This window comes from Rhamphochromis sp. 'chilingali' (assembly GCF_963969265.1).
Source record: "Rhamphochromis sp. 'chilingali' genome assembly, chromosome: 16".
In the NCBI taxonomy this organism is placed as follows: Eukaryota; Metazoa; Chordata; class Actinopteri; order Cichliformes; family Cichlidae; genus Rhamphochromis; species Rhamphochromis sp. 'chilingali'.
In genome coordinates this window covers 17571659-17598724 of record NC_137943.1, presented here as the reverse complement: position 1 = coordinate 17598724, position 27066 = coordinate 17571659, and the positions used below count along the sequence as shown (strand labels likewise).

Here is a 27066-nt window from a genome sequence, read left to right as displayed (position 1 = left end):
AAGCTGCGCATATAATTACTCTGCATGTTTAAAAGAGCAGATAAGTAGAGAGTTAGACTCTGTGTGTATTTAACCTGGCTTTTTTATAATTACATTCAAGAAACCGTCTGTTCTTTTTGTGGCTGCTCATCTCATTCACTGCTCCTGGAGACTGGACCAGGAATCACACACACACAGACGAGGAGAGTCTGATTGTTTGGAAAGATTTATGTTCAGGGGTGGATACTAGAAGATGTTTTCATTTCTAAAAAAAAAAACAGTCAGTAAACATAATTGTTATGTTAGGAGCATTTTTCTTGCTTTTCTTATAACCCCTGACTGGCTCTTATTTGTCATTTTGGACACTGATGTGTCAAGGAAATGTGTGCAGATTTATAATCCTAAAAATATATATAGATTTTTAAGATTTCTAGTCTTTAATTTAGTAATATTTCACGCCTAACCGTCAAACATTGTAATGTTCTACCATAAGCAAGGCTAACAGCCCTAAAATGGAAAGATTTACTGCACCAGAAGCCTGTAGACCAGGGGTGGGGAACTCCAGGCTTCAAGGGTCGGTGTCCTGCAGATTTTAGATGTGTCCTTGACAACACAGCTGATTTAAATGGCTAAATTACCTCCTCAACATGTCTTTAAGTTCTCCAGAGGCCTGGTAATGAACTAATCATTTGATTCAGGCGTGTTGACATGGATGGATGACTAAAACCTGCAGGACACCGGCCCTCGAGGCCCGGAGTTCTCCACCCCTGCTGTAGACCAATCCCAACATCATTAAATCAATCACAGACAAGAACAAACAGCATTGTACTCCTTTGTATTTTAAGCAATTTATAATTTAAGCAATAATTTTAGTCACTAATATAGCTTGGAGTCTACCTAATCAAGCATCTTTACTTCTGCGAGTGTTTGGAGCTCAAGATTAAGCCGTTACAAGCTCTAAAAAAATGTATTCATACCCAGTATTTCACACTATGTCAGAACAACAGTACTTTCTTACTTTTTTGTTCATGGACTACAGCAATCTGTATTTAAAAGTATCACAGCCCGGAAGTGTTTTTATTACACTTTTACTGCACCAGCAGTTCTCCCAGCGGCGCTGAAGCGAGTCCGACCTTCAGCTTAAAACCTTAAATATAAAAGATGGGCCAGACTCGATGTGCGCCCACACTGTCAGATCACAGGAGTCACCGTGTGCTGGTGCACTATTGCTTCTTTGTGACTTCTAAGTAAATGCACTCATTAGAAAAGTGGAGAAAAAGGTGCCTCGGTGTCCTTGGATCTGCTGCCATCTGTGAACAAATTCCCTCCCACATACTGTTTGACAGTAATGTGTAGGTGGGTGTTGTTTTCTGCTGTAAACCCATTAGAATTTCTCTAAATGCGACATGCCGCTGGCTCCTATTCAGTATGCGCCGCCTTACCCACCACAGCATACATGTGCCAAACAATAGTGTCATTCAGAAAATCTTCACTGTATTTTAATTATCTTTTAAAGCAACAGATGAGTTTGCCTTGTTATCAAGCAATCTACATCATATTCTTATTTTAAAACTATCCTGTGGCATAAAAACACTTAAAGATACGACATCTGTACACTGGCTTTATTCCGAGGGGCAAAAAGTTGCACTACAAGTAAAAATTCCATTATAAAATAATGATAGTACAACACAGTCTGACTGGATAAAACAGTCATGTCTTTAATGATCGTGTTCAGTAATCACTCACAGCTCAGGCTGGAAAAACTAAGTTAAGTCTTGAATTTAGTAGTTCAAAGAAACTTCTCTAACAACAGCATCATTTCCTGGAGATGCTGATAAGAAGTGCACAATGAGTATTTGGGGGATTTCTTGATTGTCCAGCCTTGCTCAGCTCACACCACAGCATCTCAAGGTGGTTACAGACCAAAATTGTTGTTTCTTTTTCTTTAAACCATCTGTTCATTTATTTGTGCACCCCAGGTCAATGTCATGTTGGATGACCCAGTCTGTAGCATAGCGCCCTGACATTCGCCCCTAATATTTCTTGATTTAATTTTAGCTCCCTCAGTGCTAAGCCAATGGTGCTTTGCTGTTTGTATACAGCAAACATAATCCTCCTAGAAGTCATTTCCAAAATAATAATGAAAACACTTGACTCCAAGTTTAATTTGGAACACATAGGACTCTATTATTAGTTTAGTAAGACTGCCTTGGTCCATAATTACAACTCAGAAGGAGATCCTGTCAGCCCTGAAAAGTTTTCAACCGTTTTTCTGGGAACTGCATTCTTTATCTTGGCAAGAAAGCCGATCATAAACAGACCGACCACGTGGAGAGTTCTGAATGAGCAGATCAGTCTATGTTAGCTTATTTGTAGTACACATTCAGTTACATGGTATTTGCACCATTGTGGTGCACTAAGAGCCTTGTAAATTCTTACTTGTATAGCTGTGATTGTGGGCAGTTTGCTAAGCAAATATCGCCCTCTGCAGGTTCAACAGGAAACACTCAGGTGTAACTTTTTTTGTAGTAGCTAACAATTACTAACTATAAACAGGCCATTCAGGTAATACAATCGTTTATTTTTCTATAAATCTGTGCAAAATTTAAAGCACACAATAGCAAGATGGCACCCAACTGTGGCAGCAATATTTTAGCAAATAAATGAGAATCTAATACATTAACATCCAATCAGCTTACTAATACAATCATCTCCTCTCACACAAAAAAGTGCAGATTAATTTTCTTAATGCCACTATGGCCTAATCTCAGTTTCAAAGGGATAGCCTCAGTTCCCTCAAGCATTCATGTTTGTTGGTGTATTAGTGGGAGGAATAGGTGTGTGTAACATTCATGTTTGATTAAAGTTTAAAACTGAGATTTGCAGTGTTTTCATCTATTGTAATACTGTGGTTGACGACTAACATGTCAATAAATCGGGAGGCAACAGGCACAGCCCCGTCCATGAACGATACTAGATTCTGCTAGTCGATGACAAAGAGTTAGTAAAATTCTAGATGTCAGTCGTAACCACAGGAGTGACTCCGTGAACGAGCAATGTCGGACCAAGGTTTCGACTCAACAGGTCCACCTGATGCAGGTAGGCACGGTAACGGCTTCTATCAGCTGGGGGGTGTGGCAAATACAAGAAACGCACAGCTGGCTGAGGGACACCATGACGGCAAATCATATCATTGACGGCACAGATGTACTCATCTGTAAGTTGAGAGGCATTATTGGGATATGTCTGGTTACAGTCTTCTCTCTCATCTTCCTCATTCTGTTCAGCCCTTTCTCTTTGCCTCTGCCAGTGTAGCGCCACCACCTCATCCCAAGCCACCATCTGCACCTGAGCTGAGATCCTTAGATCCCTAAGCATACCCTGGAGCTTTGCTTCCTCCTTTTCTTGCAGACTGTAGCCAGCCTCCATGCACAAGAAGAGTCGGAGTCTCGCCTGGTTCCAGGCACGGGAATCGTGAAGCACACAAGCCAGCTGGAGAAGAAACAATGAGCAGATGCCAACATAACTATGGCTGTCTGGCTGAAGAAGATTCATAGGCCACACATCAATGAATGGCCCGGCCACACCTCTGATCTTTCTTCCTGACCCTAAGACTCTGTCCCGGTTGAACTGGTCGAAACACCGAGCCAGAGTCACATTCTTTCCCATTTTTACAGCATCAGCAATCACAGAGACGTATTCCTCTTCCTGGAGGTCTTTGGGGTCCTCAGCACCTCGCAGACTGGGAAAGAAGGGAGAGCGTTGCTCTCCAGGGACTTTGGTTGGACAGACCGTATCAAAGCTATGGCCTGTAGACAGGAGAATATGACCTTGGAGGTGGTCATGAGGAGTGCAGTCATCATAGAAACCCAAGACAAGGGTGTTGGGCCTCATTCCACCTAGAATCAAAGACTTGTATCAACTGTGCTTTGAATAAGAAAAATATGAATGATAAAATGATGTATTATATTGGAAATGCTGCCATAACTACTGCTCAGTGACAGACAGGACCTAATCCTACAACAGTAAAGGTAAAGCCACCTACCAAAGCCTGAGATGAAAAGCAAATTCTGAACGCCGTGTCGGACGGAGTCAGCCAGGGTCAGGTTGACAAACGCTTTGATTTTCAAATGATCCACTAAACAGAGCCAGGAGTCATATCGACTCTGCAAAGGATCAGAGGGCAGCTCATCTGCACACACACAGAGGCACACACAATATAACAAGAATCAGACTTTCATAGGGAAAACAAGCAAACTTCTGTTTTAACACTTTTCCCTCTCACTGTGAAATCTCGTTAACGTTAGGATTCATTAAAACTGATTTACACTCAGAAATAACAGCTCTTTTCATCAAAGACTATCACTGAGGTACAAATATCTCCCTCTAAGACCTAAAGTACTCAATAATCCACTAGATCGGGCTCCAGCGTACACATTTCTTACCCAGCAAGCCCAGCTTTATGTGTCCAAGCACATAGAGGCCGCTCTTCTTCAGATCATTAATGAAAGTCATGAGGCCTGTACAGCTGCGAGGGTTTGCAACCATCAGAAGCACCTGGGGCCTCCAGAACTTAACATGGTCCTTTCGCACATCCAACATCAACAAGTACTTACGCACCTTGGTAATTACAGAAAATAGTAAATAATGATTAAATATAAGTGATTCATGCATATTTATGTCACATTTGTGATTCATGTGAGTGAAAAACACTTTATGCACCTGGTGGAAGATGAGGGCCTGGCTGATGTAGCCCCAGTTGCTGATGGGCCCCAGGTAGTGGATAAGCATCAAGAGCACCAGCATAAAGGCTATGCTGGCAAATGCATAAATTGCATTGATCAAAAATATCATGACCAGGCAGCCGAGGATGCCCACAGTGCAGGTGTGCCATGTAAAGAAACGGAACGAGGGTCTAAATATAAAACAAGAAATAAACAAAAATGAAAGAACATGTATGAAAATGTTCCATTTTGGTTTTACCTGTGCAAATAAAATCTAAAGCAGAAAGGTAAGCCACTGCCTTATGCTGCACTGTACCTGAAGTTTGGTGCAGAAGCCCATTCAAGAGCCAAACAGGCCAGGTTCACAGCAGCATACACCAACAAGAAGAAGATGGTTACAATACCAGCAATGGTGTTCAATTTACCTGCAAATAGCACCATCTAGTGGAGGCGATTGGAAAAAACAGGTTTTAGTGAAAATTAAGAGTGGCTTTAGTAGAAAATCTCAAACTGATATGCCATTGAGACCAAAAATTCTTCTGTTTTAGTCCAGAAAAATATCCAGTCAAATGATACCAAGTGAACAGGCTTTGACATGCACCATTAAAATGCAACAGAACAATGTTTGCAACAATAAAACTCACCATACGTCAACTATGATAGCTTTGAACCCCCGGCTGCCTCGACACCACAAATTTAAACAGCTACACTGTATCTGAATTTACAGGATAAAATTTAAAATACAAAAATCCTTTCACTCGAGCTAATGAGCTGAAGTTAAGCAGCATGGTACTGTAAGAATTCACTTATTAGTTTGACAACATTCAGCTCCGTCTCCCTGCCAGAACCTTTCAAGCTGTGAGTCCTCTTCACTCGACAAATGAGCGAAAATCTGAAGCTGAGCACAATGATGCTCAAAGTCTTTTTGCATCGCTGAGCAGCGGCTGAAGAATGAGCAAAGTTAAATGAGCTATCAGTTTGTCTGCTCTTGATTTTTCCTTCCTCTGTTCCAGCTTTCATTTACAATCAACTGCAGACAGCACTGCACCTTTAGCAAACAGTGTATGACGTCAGTGCTGATGCAGCATCACTACACACATCCTAATTTATTTTTCCCCACCTGTATTAGAAACAGAAGACAGGGTGGAAGTGGAAAGATTTTCTTTTATTTTTTAAATTACTTTTCTTAATATGCTATTACTGACTTTTTCACTAGTTTCCTCAAATTTTATTCAGGGTCCATAATTCAGACCAAGAGAACAAGATCCCTTCAAAATGTGACTTGGACACTTTAAGTCTGGTTAACCTTTGAATCTGAGCCTTCTGCACTTTGGCAAAGCTACAAGAAGCTCGCCAAGCTTCGCCTAGTCACAGTTGCCACTGTAAACATGTTCATGCATTTGAGGGCGTCTACGGTTTGATGGCAGAGCCATACTTGGCAAATGGGCAATAAGCTGGTCCACTGATGTGCATGACATTGGTCTTAAAAGTGTTAAGGTACAGACTGAGTAGCACTTTTGGGTCTGTGCAGAAATTATTTTGCAACTTCAATCGTGTCTTCAAGAAGGCAGATGTTATCTGCAAAATCGAGGTTCTGAAGGATAACAGCTGCATGCTGGGAACCTTCTCTTAGTGGGGCCATCAGTACTGCAAAGCGTGTCGAGTGTAATGATATAACTTTAAAGGTGCAAGTGACTGTCGGGGGGAAACTGTACTCCAGCAGGGTCTTCAACAATATATTACAACTGATCTTCAAGGCAATAAAGCATGACTTTGTTAAGAGATGTATTCTAAAACACTTCTTTAGCTGAGAATCAGAGAGGAGAAACACACAGTTTTACTTGTTGCTTAGCAAGGGCAGCTCTGAGCTCTCGCACGAGAGTGAGGGCTCAGGGACTCGCACTCTGAGACTGCCCTGGTCTTTATTTCATACATCAGTGGGTGTTTATTCCTTACATTGGAATGTGGAGGTATATATATATATATGTGTGTGTGTGTGTGTGTGTGTGTGTGTGTGTGTGTGTGTGTGTGTGTGTGTGTGTGACCGACCCCATAAACGACTTCCCTAAACCTGCTGGTCTGGAAAATCCAACAGTTCATCTAAATGTAAAAAAGGCACTTAGACTAAAACTGACATAGCTACGTTTAGGCACGACCTTTCCCATGCTCCCAGGATGTGGGTGTGAATGCCAGAGCACTCTGGAATGCACACAAAGCCTTTGCAGACTATTAAGGATCGCATATCCTATCACTACTATATGTAAACTTATATTATTAAAAGATTATACTGACTACTAAGTACAATTTTCTATTGACAGACTTCCTTACAGGGGCCGTGGCCTCTTCCAGGACTCTGCGTTGTCAGAATATGGGCCAATGTTGATCATACTGATGTACTAGTTTGAGCAGAAGGTGGTTGTAAGAAAGGGTGATGGCAACTGCAGTCTTCAAGAAGGGTGAGGTTTCCTCTTGTTAGTACACGGACTATACCTGACAGACCTCAACATCAGTGGAGAGAAGTTTTAGAAAGCAGTATTTTCCAAGTGTTGGGTCTTCCTGCACCTTTATATGAAAATTTCTTCAGTTTTCTTGCCAGAGAGCTCAAAAACTAGTTTTCAAAGTGATGAACAGGCTGCAAGACAGGCTGCCGTCTGTGGTGATGTGAATGAACTCTGCAGTGTTTTCAGTTAGTAGTTAACGAGCATGTCCTACGAAGAGGTTATTAGCCACATCTGCCACCCAGCAGTCTTTTCGTGCCATCCTAAATGTTTCCAGGAGGAGCCCCATCACCTACAGGAACCTACTGAAGATCTTGAGTGTCACCCGCAATCACTGACTACCTCATGATGGCCATGTGATGCTTTAACATGTGACAACTGGGGCTGCCTCGCTGTGGGACACAGATGTTAAGAGGTATTGTGGCGGACCATCTCTGACGCAAGAAACTGATTGAAGAGGACGTTAGACTGCAGAAAGAAAACCTGTGTGTCATGCTGAACTGAGGTGTTTGGAAGGACTTCATAGTATAACCAAGAAGAATTGGAGGATGATGTGTCTGCCCTTTACCATTCATCTATTTTCATCAGGTATTTTGAATTGGTTGCTGTATCCTAGATTACTGGGTATGTGTAAACAATCAGTGTAAGATGGCTCAGCCTATAAGCTAATGAGATATCTGCTTTCAAGGCGAGACTGTCTAAACTTCAAACACAGAGGAAAATGCAAACATATGATGTGATACTGATATCCTACCTGCACAAGCAACCAAGAGACAAGCACTGAGACCCAGGGGTTTCCACTTTGAGAGGTTTTCCTTGCCAGAGCCAGAACACCGCCTGCAGAGATTTAGACAACTAACAAAAGCAAAGTCTCTCTGTCTGTTTCGCTCATCGTCCCAAATCCAATAAATAACTGAGTCACACGAGGACTTTTTTTCCTTTTGAGAAAGTCAACACCGCGTGCCATCTGTTGTCAAACGAAGCTTTCCAGATTAACATGTCTCCACTTGGAAAATGACACATGATGAAATTAATAACAAGTGACAATTTCTCACATTTGAGATGGAGACCCAGCTCAGCAGATGGCTGAATATTAAAATGTCGACTCAGCTACAGAAGACCAGATGAATTGGATATGCTTTTATATAATCCAGATCAACACTTCACAGCCTGATCATTAGTAATTAACTCCTTTTTATTACAGGAAAGGTTAGCATCCACATCTGATGGCTTCTTATAGGAAATTGTTAATGTTAGAGACAAGAAATCCAAATTACAATCATCAGGCAGCAAAACGCATGCTCAAGAATCTCACCAAACAGGTCGTCTTTGGACAGGGCGTACAGCACCCTGGAGGCTCCAATAAGGTTACTCATTGCTGCAGACAGGGCCGAGGAGTAAATGCCAACTGTGACCATGGGTGGCAATATATTAATGTCCCCCAGGAAGCTGTAGTCTCTTTGGAGAAGATAACTAGGAGAAATTGGGAAAATTTGACATGTGAAACTAGTTGTAAAGTCTAAAAAGTTTATTAAATTTTAATTATATAGTTCTAATTCACAACAACAGTCACCCCAAGGTGCTTTATATTGTAAGGTAAGGATGCTATAACATTAGAAAGAAACAATCAGACGACCTCCTGTGAGCAAGCACTTAGTGACAGTGGGAAGGAAAAAATTTTTTTTTGTAAAACAGACAGTTTTGTTTTCACAGATCCGACTCTGAAAGCAGTGACTGTCAACATCTTAAACAAGAGTAGTTGTTTATACTTGTTTCAGAGTATCTGTGTGTGTTGTGTGTCTAACCGGTCACAGGACCATGCCGCCAGCAGACTCAGCACATTATATGTGATGAAAGTTGTAAAAACAGCAGCAAGACTTCCTCTCGGGATGGAATAGCCAGGGTTTTTCAGATCACCTGAAGGAGGAAAAATAAATCAGCATCCATGTTGAACACATTTAAACATAGAAACATTAAGGTTTGGCCAAACTCAGACCTTTCCCACATTATACACGGCGTGCCGAATCTGCGCCTGGATCCAAGAAAAACCTGCAGTTCTAGAGATGCGTTAGTCAACCCATTATTTTGCTCTGCAAGCAGGCGATTACCTACAGCTTAATACGTACACTCTCACAGCATATTTTTCCATTTTTCCTTTCAGGCTGTCAACAGTTGCTGGTCAATACAGTGCTGTGAAAAAGTATTTTTCCCCTCACTGATTTCCTTGCATGCGAGTCACATTCGCATGTTTTATTTCAAACAGAATTTAACAATAGACAAAAATAACCAGAGTAAATACAAAATGCAGTTTAAATTATTTCCTTTATTAAGAGAAAAAAATGCTATACCACATAGACCCATGCAGATTTGATGAATAACTTAATTTGATGATCTGTGTGACAAAACGAAAAAAATAAATTTGGGAGGAAAATACTTCTACACACCACAGCAGCTAAAAAAAAAAAAAAAAAAAAAAAAAAAAAAGTGGTAAATTTTAAAAACCAAATGATTAATATCAAATAAAGTACAATAACTACAGGCTTTTACTCTCTGGCCTATGGATCCTCTGACAGGACTTTCTTTTATGGCTTTTGCGAGAATTATAGCACTCAGCATGTTAAACTTGTTGTTTTCATCATTCCTGAAGTGACATACAGCTAGAGAAAGCCACCACTGCTTTCCCTCATCTTTTTTTAATGAAGTTTTACCTGACATGTTGGACCCTGCCATGATTCCAGTGCAGCCGTTGAACATGACCGCAAACACTCTGGTAAAACTCATCATGGCACCAGTGGTGTAGTCCACCGTGTAGGCGGCTAGAGGGAGTAACAGGAGGCTCGACTGTGTCATTTATACAAACAAAAAGGATGTTTGAATGTAAATGTCAGCATTTTTTACTAATTCAAAGCGTTATTGGAAAACTGGATCTGTAATTGCATTTTTCTGTCTCCTTACAAAGCAAAAACTAAATAAAAGCCAATCAACACATCTGATGACGTGTCCAATGCTTACAGAACAGGTTTCCCTCCAGCGTGTGCAGCCTGAAGCCTGTATAATTGGCAGTGCTCATGCTGGTGGTGTTCACTGCAGACGTGTGTGACAGAGTCACCACGGTGGGCCCCACAATGAAGAAACTAATGAAGATCGAAGCCAGGACCGTCATGACTACGATGAAGATAATGAAGGTGGCTTTTGCATAGATGTGGGCTCCCACCTGTAATCATAAGCTGGTAAAGTTACTCCACTTAAATATCTATACATTGTTTCTATGCATGAATCAAAAATTCAGATATAAATATTAAAAGAAAAGTATAGCTTAAAAAATAAATTTGGAACAGTAATAATTGTTGATTTAAAACATTCAAATTCCTCAGTTCTTTATTTGTTTAGCTCTCATACAATACAGTAAATATCTCAATAATCTTAGAATATATCTAAAAGAAGGGCAATGAAAAACTCCAATCTCACCAGGCACACAAGGAAACACAGGAAAAGCAGGGCGGTGCCATAAAGCAGAGACCACCAGTATCCTGATGGCAGCATGTGATGGTGACCTGCAGCAGCTGCAGCCCCCTCTGAGTGACAGTAAAACAGAGTTAGTGCATAAACAAGCCAAAACATCTACATGTCCCATCTTGTCCCAATAGACTTCACCTTCTGGGACCCCGAAGGTAGATGTAATAGCCTCGACCAAACCCAAAATGTAGAGAGCACTACTGCAAATGTTGGCAAAGAAAAACATGATCCCAATGCTGCCACCAAACTCTGGACCCAGGGCTCGGCTGATCATGTCTGGTGGTCCAAGTTGAGGAATTTCTGACTTGAGGGTGGCAGTGGAATAATTAGTTTTCCCCTGGGGGGTCTTAAAGGACTGAAATGACCTAAAGTGTTCAAGTGTCATGAACATGGATGAATGCTCTAAATTAGAATGAAAGTTTCTTCAATGCTTCACTTCTAATCTCCTAAGAAAGAATACAGTGGACCATCATTACAAGAAAAGAGAAAGAGCTAATGGTCTACGACTGCTGGAACTGATCATGTTAATAAAGATGTATTTTTTATTGCATCTCAGGACTTATTTAAATAGTCTTCGATTGTCCAGTTTTAGTGAGGCTGTGCAAATTGTTGCCGCTTTCTGATCTTGCGTTCTTTTTGTCCTCCGTAAACCTTCGAGATGGTTGTGTTAAAAAAAAAATAAAAATAAAAGAATCCCAGCAGCAGGTTTTGAATACTCAGACCAGCCTGTCTGCCACCAACACACATGCAACATTCAAACTCACTTAAATCTATTTTGTTACCCATACTGATGCTCGCTTTAAACTTCAGCAGGTTGTCTGAACCATGTTAAGTTACTGCCAAGTAATTGGCAGGACAGTTATTTGCTGTCGTAAGCAGTTCAACAGGTGTACCTAATAAAGAGGCTACTAAGAATATAAAGTTTGAAACAATATTTAAAGGTAAGCCATTGCATCGCTTAAAACCTAATTTATCAATTATTGGCAGGCTTTAGGATTATCATGTATTATTTAATTTTGAAAGCATCTGTGACCAAAATGGGAAGGACTTACAAGGGATCATTTCTTCATTTAGAATAAAAAAAAAAAAAAAAAAAACATGAGTGGGCCAGTAGGAGAGCAGCAAAGCTCAAAGGAATAATACTGATTTACTTTTGACACTGGTGTCTTTTTTTATTTGAATTTTAACCATCTTTTATCTAGCCTGCATGAAAGTACACATGGACCAAAGCTAAGACACGCTTTAAAAGGTGCACAACTCAAGACAACTTGCTGCCATCACACAATTAAGCAGCCTAGTGTGGCTGCATTCTCTTAGCTATCTTTTCCTGAATTTGAATGACATCTCTTTCACGTCTTCCCTTACATAACCTCAAGACATTTTCAATCACAGTCAAGAGAAGACCTTTGACTGCAGCCAGATTCTAAAATATAAAATGCCAAACACTTGGTCTCAATACTTCCCCTTTAAGAGGCAGCTAAAGACCTGAAAAGAAACAAAGGAGATGCCTGTGCAGCTAGAGGATATACAGCAATAAAGCAAATCAGAGGGAAAAAATAAGTGTGTTAATGAATTCATAAACAAGGTGTGATTTGAAAGGCCACTTCCCTTTCTAAGCAATAAAAGGATACAGTAGGCACCTCCAGCATCTAGAGCTCCATTGGTGGAGATTGCACAGATGGAGAGCACAGTCATTGTGATGATGAAGTAGGCCACCAGGAACATGGCAATAGAATGGTACAGCCCTGCTTGGCCCACAACAAATCCTGTAATAAGCAAGTAATAGCACATCTTTCACTGAACATCCTTTTTTTTTTAAATCACTTTAAACCTTTGAGCATCACATTTAAAAAAAATAATAATAAAAATGATTGAAACAAGTTTAAAATCTATCAGACGAGAAATATCAAACATTTGCTGCAGTTTGAATACTCACAGCTTGCAGTAGTAACTTCTCCAAACTCAGCGCCCTGATTCATAAGTACGGGTTGGACTGTTTTACAGGCTGACGTGATAACTATCAGAGCCTGACTACACAGCTTCAGTATCAGTCTATTTTCTAACATGTAAGCAGAATTTTCCTCAAACAGTGAGCGTGCAGTGCAGAGTGGAGGCCCGAAGTCTACTCAGATTCAACAGATCTTTGAATAGCGAGCCATAATCACTTCAGCTGCATTTGTGTCACTGGGACTAGATTACCGTATTTCCCGATTTACCTTTTTTACGCATCCAAATAATACAAAACGCTGCAGCCAGACTTCTAATATGTTTCAGTAAGCAAGCCCAGATTATTCCTGTGTTACTTTCCACCTACTTCCACTTGATTTCAGAATTTGAGTTCAAGTAGTCATACTAACCTCAACACCATACAAAGTGCTATGGTCCAGACTCTCAAATTCTTGCTTTTTGCAGGATTTGCTAACAAGCTCTGAATTTAGTAGTTAGGGGGACTGGGAATAGTCTCCCACTCCAGCTACGTTTAGGTGACTGTGTTTAACCTCTCTGTTTTTAGGATCTGCTTTTTACCTGTGTTTTTGTTTTTAAAATATGGTTGTGTTATTTATTGTCATTTTTGATTATTTACTACGATTTTTCTTTTTGTATCTTATTTTGTTGAACAGCACTTTATGACTATATGTCTGTGGAAAGCATTTAATAAATGTAATCACTGAAAGTGCTTAACCAACTTAGTAGACAACCCAGTGTAAGGTTTATGCCACAGCTGCCCCACATTAACAATATTGGTAATGACCAAAATCAGCTTTTACATTTCTGTAATGGTTAATCCACCAGTTTACACAAGCGATTTAATGGAAATATTTTAAACACTAAAATTAAATAATTATTGTTCTCCATGAAGTTTCAAATTACCTTTAGAAAGTAGAAAATAGTAAAGCACTTTAAAAAAAAATTAAGTTGCCAAATTACAGTTATTTTCTTGCATTATTGAAAGACAGAAAAAACAGAAAAAAATAGTTTGCGGTCAAATGTTATGTTCAATTGATTTCCTATTCAGTCATTTTTTGTTTCGAACAAGTTTTTTCAAACAGTTCAAAAACATTTGTGTTTTCTTGTTTTGTATAAAAGGTGTATCATATATCATAATAACACACACGGGTCTTCAGACAGCTGCTTTAAAAAAAGGTCCAGGCATTTGTAAAAGCAGATGAATGAGCAAGGAAGGGTATGACCATTAGCACAAGGTTAAGTTTAATCAGCCCACATCTCCCCTGAATATCCATTAAAAACACCATCTAGATGATTAGTTGGATGACCTATAAAATCTTGAGGCCCAGGCTATTTTAGTGAAATGCCTCAGGTTTAAACCCCTAGAGGCGTTTGGTATTTTATAAAGTTGTTTCATAAAACAACTTTATGGGAGTTTTTTGTTTTATAAAGTTTCTAAAGGAGAACAAGCCGAGAACCAAACCAAATCAATTCCCTAGTTTGCACCTGTGGATCCTCACAGAGGGCCATAGCACAGGTGAGGCGTTGATGTCCAGAGAAAAATGAGGAAATAAGAGTTAACCGGTGATATTACTGAACTAATCGTCAGTATCAAGTTAAACTCATTTTTAATTGTCCATAACTGATGGAAAAAAAATGGGTGTGGGGAGTAAAATATCTCCATATTCTGGAGTCGGACATGAAAGATTGAAAACCACTTATTTGGCTACAAATAATCCACTGAACACGTGTCAGGACTCATTTTTGTTGAGGTAGAGACTTTATTTTTCAGTCTTTTTAAGATCTCCTGCTGATACTCACCAATCCGCAAGAACACAACAACGCTGAACATGGACAGTAAAGTTGGAATGACGACTCCAAACAGCACCCCGAGCTTCTGAGGCGCCCTATCCTTGGATCGTCCGGGGTGTACCCCTCCTCCGACCCCGGTGCGTTTAGATCCATCAGACGGCTCGCCGCTAGTGGTCAGTCGGTAGTGTAATAAAGGCGTTTTTTCTGACATCGTAGATTATCAATAATAAAGGTAAGTGCAACTTTATTGTTGTTATGGTGAAACGTGCCATCCACGTCGAGAGCCGCCATTTACCTCCACGCCTCACCTGCACGAGCCCTTCACCTTGGGCAGGTAATTTGCTAATTGGAGACAAAAATGACGTTGCTTCCTGCAAGGGCTCGTCCAATAATGTCCAGTCTCGTCTCCTTATAATTAGCTTCTTTTTTGTTTTTATTAGACAACAATCAATTAAAATAAATTAAATGATTAGTAAAAAACAAAAAACAGTCTTTCTGTGTTTCGTCTATATTATAAAAGTCCTGTATCACAATTATTTTGAATAATGTATCTTTAAATGCAAAATATATGAATTCTATCGAGAAATTTTCCAACAATACGGAGATTTCTTGTACTAGAAAAGCAAATAATAATCATATTAATAATAATAATGCTGATAATAATAGCAGCATACTTCTTTAGCAATGCTCTTATTCAAAGGGTAAACAAGATAAGATTTAAAAGTGCAAAGAGAAAAACACATTTGCTTTCTCCTAAAAAGATATTGCAGTATTAGCAGGGCTGAAGAGCAACAAATATGTTGGAATAAGTCTCATTCTGTTTACATTATTAAGCTGAAAAACATCTGGAACCAGGATTTAGATAATACAGATGTTGTCTGAAGGCATCATAAAAACGCTACATGGCAGATTTTAGCCTGTTGTAGGACCTACAGGCTTACAGTCGTATTTAAAGCATCTCCACTGTCCTGCAGAATGATACAAAGATAAAACTAAAACAAACAAACATAAAACGCCTCAATATCATACATTCATTTTTCTTATATTCATATTACCCTGGCTTTGCTTTATCTTAATGACCGACAGATAGTGAAGTATTCACTCTCTTCTGGCTATAAAAAACAGAACATCCATAACAGTGACTTCTGCGAAAAGGTGACGGAAAAAAATGTAGATCAATCCAGTTTTTGCTTTGATGGACCTCCTTCGTGAGCGACCCCCAGCTGCAGTAGTGAAAAGCTGCTCCGGTGTCACCGGGAATTGGTGCACTTGTGCTCCAGGCCAACCATGAACCACTCCAGCTTGGCTGAGATCAGCAGGTTGTAACTCATCAGGACTGTTCTCAGACTCTGAGTGCTTCGAGGAACACAAGACAGCGATGGAGTCACCACTGCCCCCTGGTGGTTGAAATAGGAAACACAGCAATGATGTGTAGTTTTTAAAATGGAAATAGGGAAGAGCATGAAGCCTGTGAAAATGTTCGGAGTCACCTGGAAATGAGATTGTTGTTGAACTGGGCTATTATTGACAGTAGGTGGTTTAATGACTGTCATTAATGAGCCTCTGTGTGTTTTAATACCACATTCTATATTACCGAATATTATAGTTAAAAAGATCTTTTATTTCCTATTTGATGACTATTTTTGTATTGTAGTAGCACAGCTGATTTTTTCCCCTGCTGTTTAATTAAACTTTAATTTAGTTAGTTCATTATCTGGAGCATCCATCTTTTTTATGGATGATTATAATTGTAAAATGGACCAAAAGTGTTTACCACTCGCTTTATAGAAAAGCACAAACTGACTCTAAACAGCATAAAAATGAAAATTAGATTAGATTAGCATCCAGATAATGGTCTTGGAGGCAGAGCTGTAAATTAAAAAATAACACCCAACTAAGACTGTCCACTAAAAGGTAAAGACGGGCTCACAAATACGATGATAAAATGGGAGATTTGTACAGGATCAAAGGAATCTTTAATAAGGAAGGCTATCAGTCCTATCGGTCCTCTGGATGCTGCATAGTTGGAGCCAGGTTGCTCCTATGACAGGACCGAGCACTAGATCCAAACTATTTAAAGAAGAAGCAGGTAGCAAGTATCCTGATTGAGCGGGCAGCACACTTGTGAGAAGCACTTTATGAGGCTTGAACACGCTGAAAATTGAAAATACTAGCAGTGCTACTCCTCAGCCTGCTAGCACTTATGATATAAATTGGAAAAATCGCAGATGATTTTCAGGAAAGTTGAACGACTGACTTTGACCTTGAGGTCAATGTCACTGGGATTCAGACTACTTGGAGATTTCTAGCAGATACACCAATCTCAAAATCCTACGTTGCCTCATTCATGAGTTATCGCATTCACAACCTTGGGTTACCACACTGCCAGCCTAGCAGGGTGACGACAATACACTGTCAGCCTTTTACATCTAACAAGAAGACTGTCAAAGGTTTGACATGCTTTGTCGTTTCTTTGACATAAACAAAGCAAAATGTTATTATTATTTCAACTAAAAATAATTATTTCTATATTTGTTAGTGCTGTACTAAATTTTTTATTCACTTTACACCTGATTGGATGATTAAAAATATGAGATTCATGTCAAATATAATTTCTTTTTGGGTGAACAGCAAACCTGTGCTCACGCACATTGAGCTTAAGTTTGTGGTCTTGCCCTTATGACTTCTGAGAACAACTTTCTCACTAACAAAGTATGCGCTGTTATCTTCTTCATGTCCTGAGGAAGGAAAGCTCGGGTCACACAGCATAACATCATCGCTTCCAGTGCACGGAGATTCCAGAAAGACTCACAGACTTACGAGAAACCAGGATATTTCCACGCCAGAGGAAGCTGATAATGCCTCTGTATCACATGCACACCAGTGGTAGAGAACCCCGTTACATGTGTTCCCTCACGATGTGCGAACTTGTATCAACACAACACGTGTCGTAATGTGTCTGATGTACTTGAGTGACAGAGACACTCAGTCAGCTTTTGGATTTGCAGGTGAGAAGACATGCAGACTTTAGTTTGACAGTGAAAGCTTCTAAGGAGCTGAAATTCTACGTTACCTAAAGAAAATATCTGAATCCAAGACATTCAGAAATTTTGTGGCCAAATTTACAGCTAGTCTACCATTTGCACTTACACTGAACGGCAAATCGGTGCTTACTGGGAGTGCTTATGAGCTTGTTTGCATGCAACTTGTCACTGTGAGTGCGTCTTACGCTCAGCTGAAGGCGGGTGAGGATGAGCAGGTAGTTGTTGATATTGTTCTCCAGTCTCTGCAGCAGCAAAGCGCCACATCCTGCCGGTCTGAGGCTCCTTTCAGACTTCACACCCTCGACAAGAAGCCTTAAAGATGCAACTATCTCTCCTCTCTTCTCCTGCTCCTGCAGTTACATGCACATTCAGAAAAGGGAGGAGAGGTAATAAAATGTTTGGCAGCACTTCATAATAAAGCCCATGACTTATGGTGCAATTTTCGATCGTTTTACGTGTAATTTTTCTTGATTTAGGGAGTAATTTTCAGTACCTAAAAATACTTAGAACAAAAAGGTTTTAGAGTGTGGTCACGTGGTACGCCCGCCCAAGATGGCAGCTTAAGTTGGAGACGCGCACTCCTCTTCCCCCGAAACCTCGTTAAAAATAGGTCAGAGCCGGTTATTTGTCTTATTTGGGATCTGCCCTGGTAAATTCAGTGGAAGGAGTCAGAAGAATCATTACGTTTTACGCAACGATTCGATTATGCCGCGAGGAAAAACACACAACACTCAGGCTACTTCACTAACTACTATGGTGGAGACACCTGATGGAGTCGATGCCAGGTGTCCTTCCCAAGATGGTGTGGCGGCCGAGCTGACTTCTATAAGATCTCTGCTTGAGCAGGTAGCACAAGACATGACGGCGGTGAAAGGTGGTATCGAGTCTCTCAAGGAAGCTGTGAACAGTTTGGGTGTGAGAGTGGATGAAACAGAGACAAGAATTTCTCGATTGGAGGACGAAGAGGCTAAAGCCAGCTCAATATGTAAGATCTTGAAGATACAGAACCAGCGGCTGCAGGAAAAAGTAACGGCGCTTGAGGGTTCCTCACGGCGCCAGAATATTAGAATATCGGGTATTAGAGAAGGATCCGAAGGCAGTAATATTGAGGATTACGTGAAGAATTTGCTGTCTGAGGCTCTGGACATTGAGATGGGAGATTACTACGAAATAGATAGAATCCATCGAGTGGGGCCAGCTTTTCCGAAGCCCACGGCGGACTCCAGACCGAGACACATTATTGTTCGCTTCCTATGGGATAAAGCCAAGATGTCCGTGCTGGCGGCTGCCAGAAAAAAGGGGCAGATCGTTTGGAAAGGCATGAGAGTTCTTTTTTTCCAGGATTACGCTCAGGAGGTACAAGAAAAACGCAGGAAGTTTGATGAGGTGCGCCGCTTGTTGCAACAGTACAAGATTGGCTATTCTCTTCGTTTTCCGGCTGTTATGACTTTTTCAGTGGATAACCAGTATCATCAGTTTTCCAACCCAACTGAGGCTAAGCAATTTCTAAGCGGCCTGGATTTGGTTAACATTCCGGGTGATGTAGATTAAGAGGATTTGATAAGCTATGGGTTGGTTTACTTCTGAGGGGGGGGGAGACGTAAGGAGGGACACCATCTGGGAATTTTTTTTGAGTGCCACGGACCTGCGATTTTTTTATGTTTTCATGTTCTTCTGTTTTTTTGTTTGTTTTTTGTTTTTTTTTTTTGTTTTTTTTTTTTGTTTTTTTCTTCTTTTCTCGTGTTTGGTTTTGTTGTTGGTTTTGATGGTATGGTACCAACTGTCCCGTATAGACCTAATTTTTGGATCATTGAGTTGTCTCATGTTACTGGCTCTAAGAGTTGTTATATGGGTAAATGGGATATTCCTCTGGATAAATTTGTATAATAATTCGGCTCACATGGTGTGATGGAGTTATGTAAAATTGTGTCGTGGAATATAGCGGGTTGTCATAATGTTATTAAAAGGAAGAAAATCCTCACATATCTGAAACAGAAAAAGACTGATATAGCCCTGATTCAGGAGACCCATCTTGATGAGGCCGAATCATTAAAGCTTAAAAGAGACTGGGTGGCGCAAGTTTATTTTAGTGCATTTTCGGCTAGAAAAAGAGGGGTGGTCATATTGATTAGAAGAAACTTGGATTTTCAGGTCTTTAAGCATTATACAGATCAGGAGGGTAGATGGGTGGTTTTGGATGCATGTTTACAGGGGCGGAAAATGACATTGGTCAATATATATGCTCCTAATTCTCCTCAGCCACAATTTTTTCATGAAGTCTGTAACATGGTGCGGACTATAGGTAACACACACATTGTAATTGGGGGAGATTTTAACCGGGTCAGGGATGTCTTATTGGATAAATCTTCTTGTACTGGACTAAGCAAGGACCCAACAAATGCTGCGGTGGACGTGATGTCAGAGGAACTGAGTCTAGTAGATATATGGAGACTTCTTCATCCTCAAGAAAGAGACTATACCTTTTTTTCGCATCCTCACTCAACCTACTCCAGGATAGATTACTTTTTGGTGTCCCGTTCTTTGGCAAGTCAAACTATTGGGTCCTCTATTGGTAACATTGCTATATCGGATCATGCTCCCATTGACCTTGTTCTTACTGACACTGATAATATTAAACCGTCACCTAGGTGGCGCTTGAATAACTCAATATTGAAGAATAAGGGTCATTGCGAATGTATAAGGGAAATGATAAAGGAGTTTTGGTTGTACAATGAGGGCTCTATTGACGACGTTGGAATGACCTGGGATGCTTTTAAGGCCTATTTAAGGGGGCGCCTTATTCAATATTGCTCCTTGATTAAAAAAGCTGAGAGGGATAAGCTGATGAAGTTGGAACAGGATATCAAGGAGCTTGAAAAACAACATATGTTGCTCCCAGAGAGGGACTTATGGAACAAATTAATTAAATTTAAATTTGAGATGAATAGCATATTGGAGAAAAAAGTGGAATATGCAATGTTTTGTCTAAATCAGAAGTACTTTGAACAAGGGGAGAGAACAGGTAAAATGTTGGCACACAGGGTTAAGCAGATAAAATCTAGTAACCTTATACCATCTATTTTTGATCCTAGTAATAATAATAAGTTGACTACTAGTAAAAAAGAAATAAATGATATTTTTACTAAATATTATCAGGAGCTGTACACTTCTAATGGACTGGTGGAGGAACAGAGGCTGTCAGATTTCTTCTCTTCTATTAAAATTCCCAGCCTGTCGGAAGATCAAAGAAGTATATTAGAAGGTAAGATTACATTAATTGAAGTTAAGCAGGCAATCGGCAGCCTTAGAGTGGGTAAATCTCCAGGTAATGATGGATTTCCATCAGATTTTTATAAGGTGTTTGTGGACGAACTAGCTCCAAGACTACTGTCGGTATATCAAGATGCGTTTCAAAGAGGGAGACTACCGTTTAGTATGCGATCGGCAGTGATCACGTTATTACATAAAAAAGGGAAAGACCCACAGCATTGTGGGAATTATCGCCCAATTTCATTAATTAATGTGGATGAAAAAATTATTTCTAAGATATTAGCTTTTAGGCTTGAAAAAGTTCTTCCGTATTTGGTGCATAGGGATCAGGTCGGTTTTGTGAAAAATAGAAGCTCTGCGGATAATCTACGTAGGTTATTGCATATACTCTGGAAGAGCAGGACTAAGCTAGACCCTGTCGTTGCCTTCTCTTTGGACGCAGAGAAAGCTTTTGATAAAGTTGAGTATCCTTTTCTGTTTCATACCTTGAAGAGATTTGGTTTCGGTCCCTTTTTTAGGCAGTGGATTCAGGTGGTATACACAGATCCAATGGCTACAGTTATTACCAATGGGATAATGTCACCCTCATTTTCGTTAAGTCGGGGTACTAGACAAGGTTCACCCTTATCACCTCTCATTTTTGCTCTGTTTTTGGAGCCTTTAGCCATAGCTTTACGTGAATGTAAGAAAATTAGAGGGGTGGATTTGGGTCAAGAAGAACATAAAACTTTTTTGTATGCAGATGATATTTTACTGATTTCAACTAACCCAGAACAGGCCGTTCTTGCAATTTCCTCAATTATTGATTCTTTCTCTGTAATCTCTGGATACACTATAAATTGGTCTAAGTCTGAAGCTATGCCTATTTCTAAAATGTGTCCGCCTGTTATGAGGAGTTCATGGCATTTCAAGTGGAAGCCCGAGGGTCTGACTTATTTGGGGATTAAATTGACCCCTGGTTTAGACAACATAATGAAAGTAAATATTTCCCCAGTGATTCAAAACATCCGTTCGCTGTTGCAGAATTGGGTTAAAATAAATCTGTCCCTTTTGGGCAGAATTAATTTGGTGAAGATGATTATTGCCCCTAAACTTCAGTACTTTCTTCACATGTTACCGATAGCAGTCCCACATAATTTGCTAAAGCTTTATAATACATGTGTAGAGGGTTTTGTGTGGGCAGGTAAAAAGCCATTGTTCAATCGGTCTAAATTATATGCTGCTAAAGAGAGTGGTGGGTTGGCATTGTCTAAGATGGTCTGGTATCATTACGCTTTCTCCCTCTCTCAGTTAGTTAAGATACATAATTCCTCTACTGATAAGCCATCATGGGTTGGGATTGAGGAAAGTCTTGTGGCCCCTTCGTCTTTAGAGGCCTTCCTTACTCAGAAGGGTAGGCCAGTACCGTTTAAAGATCCAGTACTGTCTTTCATGCAAGAGACCTGGCTTAGAGCTCACCAATATACCAACAGCAGCCCTTATCTCACCGCTAGAGCCTCTATTTGGTATAATAAGAAAGTATTAATAGGGAAGAAACCGGTCTGGTGGGAGGCCTGGGCTAGGACAGGTATTAATCAGATGGGGGACCTATTTGGGCAGACTGGCATGAAATCGTTTGCAGAAATCAGACGAGAATTCAATTTGGATCCAAGGGAAATTTGGAGGTTTTTTCAAATAAGACATTGTATTAAAGCCATTTTGAAAAATAATCTAGACCCTCCATCTAGTGTTCAGAAGATGTTTGCAACCCCTGACAATAACAGAATCAGGGCATCTAAATTTTATGGGAGCTTCAGAGAGGCACATGCTCCCAGTTTGGGGGGACTGAGGCGGTGTTGGGAGAAAGATCTGGGTATCCAGATCTCAGAGGACAGTTGGAAGATGCTGATCTCATCATGGTATGTTTGCTCACCTGAAACACAGTCTCAACTTATCCAGTACAAGTTGCTTCACAGAAACTATTGGACACCCAGTAAATTAGTCAGGTTGAAGCTCGCAGATAAGGACATTTGTTGGAAATGTCAGCAGGAAGTCGGGACTTTAGTTCATATGTTGTATACATGTCGGAAAAATGATTATTTGTGGGATGGGATCATCAACTTGGTGAATGATATTTTTAAACTTAATCTTTCTAAATCTCCAGCTATATGCGTCCTGGGCCTACTACCTGACGATAACATTCTCTCAAAAAAACAGAGATTGTGGATGCGTTTGGCTTTTATAACTGGTTGCAGGGTAATTCTTAGGCATTGGAAGTCATCCAGCCCCTGTTCTTTCAAGGAATGGACCGAACAAATGTCTAGGATGGCATCATATGAACGGGTTATGTATAGAATGAAGGGAAGAGAAGATATTTTTGAGCAGGTCTGGGGTCCCTTTTTGCGGTACATTGACAATGTCTCTTAGACATTATGATAAATGGTCTCTTAGAGGGATATTTCATGTGTCATTGGTATTTTGGTTGTTGCCCCTTTTTTTTTTTTTTTTTTTTTTTTTTTTTTTTTGCACCAGGGGGTTTTACCCTTATTCGTTTTTGTTTTTGCTGATGTTTTCCAGGAGGCGGTGTATTATTTTGTTTCTCCTGGGTTTTATTTATTTTATTTATTTATTTATTTATGTAATTTTTTTTTTTTTTTTTTTTTTTTTTTTTTTTGTTTGTTAGTGTGTTGTTTGTTTGCTTGTCTTAGTTTGTTTGTTTGTTTAGAAATGGACAGAGAAATGACAGTATGATTATTGCAGTTGTATATTTATTTATTAATGTTTCTGTCCATCCAAAAATATTAATAAAAAAAAAAAAAAAAAAAAAAAAGAACAAAAAGGTTTTAAAGGAAAGAATAAACGAATTATACTTTAAGTATTTTGCTTAATGTGAACCTTTTGTGTATATCAGCATCCTAATGTTTCCCAAATTACCCAAAGTTGACGATGAACCCTAAATGTCTATTAGTAATGTAAGAAGGGGAGGTTAAGATATTACATAATGCAGCCCACAGCCTTAATGAGGAAGCAGTGTTTGTCTTTTCCTCTAAAATAGCCCAAAGGTATCTTTCTCCATATTATATTGACAGTGTAATCTGGGCCTGCTTTATAATAACCCAAAATGTGTTCACTGCTAAATGCTCACAGTGCAATTTGTGCCTTAATTAGTTTAAATCCTCCAATTTGATACCAAGTTGTTCTGTTGTGCCTATTGTGCTGAACATTACACCCTAAATTCAGACAAAACACACTGTGAATACTGGGAAATTACACCATAAGCTGTGGGCTGTTGTACAAAGTGCTACCAAATGTTTTACTCAAATCTGCTGCGGTGGAGGATGGATTCATATGTGTGCCAGCATTACCGATTTGTGTTCCCAAGATGCTGCGTGAAGCTCAGTGCAGGGTAGCTGAACCTGTGTGGAGAGGGTTGCCGAGCCATTACAATTACTCTGCAACGGAGGAGACACGGGAGAGACAAGTGACAGAGACAAGACAGACAGGTGGCCAGGCTGACTACAGGTAACAACAGACAACAGGCGGATTAGATACAGCATCCAGATGGAGGTTGTGAAACAACCCATTTCTTTAAAATAAATTGATCTTGAAGCCAGAGAGGAAGGCAGTGACATTCTTACCAGTGCACTGGACATCTCGGGCACAATATTCAAAGCCTTTCTGGCTGCTCTACTGCACACAAACTCTGTGGACTTGGTCTCACTGTCCCACACTTCAGAGGCTATCATACAGAGCAGCAGAAGTCCTGGATAAGGTCAGAAATACATGCTGAAAGTGAGCCGTCCCAATAAAGTTTGTAATAAAAGACTCATAAGTCAACCTTTTGTACTCACTGCTTAAAGCCATGCCCTGCTTGGCTTCTCCGTATGAGTCCACATTTGTTCCATTAAGAGATGTGCCCAGAAATTGAAAATGTGGAAAATGCCCAGAGTCTGCTGTGGTGTCCTGTTTGTCTTCTCACCACTTGATTTCCCACCTTCTCATTCAGTAGTGGGAAGTGCGAGTGTTATCTAGCCTGAGAGCAGGATGTGCTCCAACTTCTCTGCTGCGCAGCACAACAGAATGTTATAAACTGAAAGTGGCATTTTATTGATATCAGCGAGACTATTTTGCTTCTGAGTTGGCTGTCGTAGTACTCGGGGAACAGCATCGTTGCTGGAAAACAGGTTAATGATCTATCATTGTGAAATAATCCATTGACACAGCTGTCCTGAAAGATATTTACTTTTCGTCCAGGTTAGCGCTGGCCAATAGAAGTCACAGCCAGGGTACATAAACGTCCCCAAACTGTCCTAGGGAGCTAAAGGCGCCAGCAGGTGGGTGTGTGTAAGCACCGTGGGTGTATAACCTGTGTGTGATGACATAATGCATGCGTGACTTAATGTGTTTAGAGAATTTGAGGCGCCCTAAACGCCCAGCAGATTGCAAATGTTTCATTTTTTTTTTTTAACAAAAGCTTATAGAAAGACACAGCTTGTAACTTCTAAACAGGCTTGCGGTCTTTGCAGGCAGGACAAGGTGACATCACTGGCAACGTGATTACCCACTCGAGGATCGCTTAATAGCTTGTAAACATGACAGAGAAGGAGAAGTGAACAGTCTGCACCCGGATGCATGCAATCACCCACCGGGTTGCGCTACCTTTTGGGTCGCAGCTGGAGGACGAAGCGGTGAGGCTCCAGTTCAGCTGCCATGTGAGGGTTAAGGTTAAAAGGAGGCGCATTAGCTGTCAACACACATGGACAGGAGACAACGTGGGGAGTGCACCATTCATCCTCATTTTCAGTCACACGCGCTCATCATCCTACCACCTCAGTCTGGACATTGACTGAGCCCCGCTGTCTTCACCTTCCTGCACCCGAGCTATTTTTGCGTGTCATGATTAAGACGCACGACGCTTAATATGGGACCTTAAAGTGTTTGCGCGCGCGTGTGGTGGTGGTGGTGCCACATGCGAGCAGAGAGGGAGAGAGAGAAAGAGAGAGAGAGAGAGAGAGGGATGCAGAGCATGACCGAGCATCAACACTCAGTCTATGTTCTGTTTCCCCCCTCCAAGCTTCCCTCTGTTTCTGCAGTCGATCCCGGCCGCTGTTAATTAAGACGAATGCGCGACGCCGATCCGCATATGATGAGCGGAGCGCCTGGATTTCTGCACACGAGGAGAAAACTGCGGTCTGTAACATTGACGGTACCCGCATTGCATCACGGACACGACACCCGGTACCCCGCTGTCTCCCTCCCACCTCAGCAGGCGCAGATGAGGAGGCTGTAGCATCTTATCATAGAGTTTCTTTGACTTGTGCAGCCGCGCTCTCAGGCGGCCGGCTGCTGTTGCTCATGGTCTCCAGATTCAGCCAACAGCTGGCTGCTCCTCTGTGCGCCGTTCTGGAGGCGCAAAGCCGGTAATTACGCGCGGTGCTGACAACTTTGGCGCGGCGCTGTATGGAATGCGCACCAGCAACAGGCCATTCTCTGGGATCTACTGAGATTTCCCTTCCTGGGAGTAAAGTGCGATTTTCGGGAGTCATCTGCAATCAGATCGCCTCATCGACTGAGTGAGCGCTACAACCTGTGGCTGTGCGCCACTTTATTTCTGTCAAAATCCTGCTAAGGCGCAATGGAAGGACAGAGCTGACGGTTTTGAATACGTAGCCCGGAGAGCAGGGGGGAAAAAGGGAGAGAGGAAGACAGCAGCCCAGGGAAAAAACGTGAGTGCACAGTTGGATTAGTGTCTCTTTTCTGTCTTTTTTTTAAAGTATCAAATGTCACAAAATGTTCCAAAGTTTGCTCATTCCAGGGTCAAGGGCAAATTCTAACTGAAGGTCTAACTGGGCTTTGGTGTATTTGCTGGTGTTCAGGTTTCGTTTTGTCTTTATTTCTTCTCAGTTTTCTTATTCTCTATCAGCTGTATCAGCCAACAGGAATGAAAGACAACTGAGAAACTTGGCACACAAAACTGAAGGGGCACAGGTGGTTGCACATCTTCATGTTGCAGAGGAATGACTCAAGGTGCTTGTGGCAGTGTGGCTGTATCACACATCTATGCCAAATGTTCCATAACAAAACAACTTTGCCAGTGATCCGTATGTATACACCACCTAAACATTCATTTAATTCTAATGACAGGCTTTTTATATAATACGGAAGAGCGTCTTACCTCATGTAGACACCGAGGATCAGTGGGTAAGAAACACATCAATCTGTCTGTGGGTTTTTTTCCCTCCTGTATGCTGGTGCCACACTGGCCTCCGTGCACAGGTGATAGATTTCTAAAAACTC

General features: G+C 40.8%; 2 protein-coding genes across 2 annotated transcripts; both read right to left on the bottom strand.

The window, feature by feature from the left end:
• Positions 1 to 2603: 2603 nt before the first annotated feature.
• Positions 2604 to 14827, bottom strand: LOC308412885 (solute carrier family 12 member 9-like). The gene is made up of 14 exons (XM_080907555.1): positions 14486 to 14827; positions 12349 to 12483; positions 10856 to 10993; positions 10670 to 10776; positions 10214 to 10415; positions 9910 to 10017; positions 9007 to 9118; positions 8517 to 8674; positions 7956 to 8038; positions 5020 to 5144; positions 4702 to 4894; positions 4425 to 4599; positions 4025 to 4171; positions 2604 to 3878 (listed from the first exon to the last, which is right to left on the bottom strand). Exons 1-14 carry the CDS (start codon positions 14685 to 14687, stop codon positions 2992 to 2994), a joined length of 2772 nt encoding a protein of 923 aa, XP_080763681.1. The 5' UTR covers positions 14688 to 14827; the 3' UTR covers positions 2604 to 2991.
• A 145-nt stretch (positions 14828 to 14972) lies between these two features.
• On the bottom strand, positions 14973 to 24733 carry thpo (thrombopoietin). The gene is made up of 5 exons (XM_080907578.1): positions 24621 to 24733; positions 24408 to 24532; positions 24135 to 24221; positions 17706 to 17870; positions 14973 to 15873 (listed from the first exon to the last, which is right to left on the bottom strand). Exons 1-5 carry the CDS (start codon positions 24631 to 24633, stop codon positions 15727 to 15729), a joined length of 537 nt encoding a protein of 178 aa, XP_080763704.1. The 5' UTR covers positions 24634 to 24733; the 3' UTR covers positions 14973 to 15726.
• Between the last annotated feature and the right edge of the window lie 2333 nt (positions 24734 to 27066).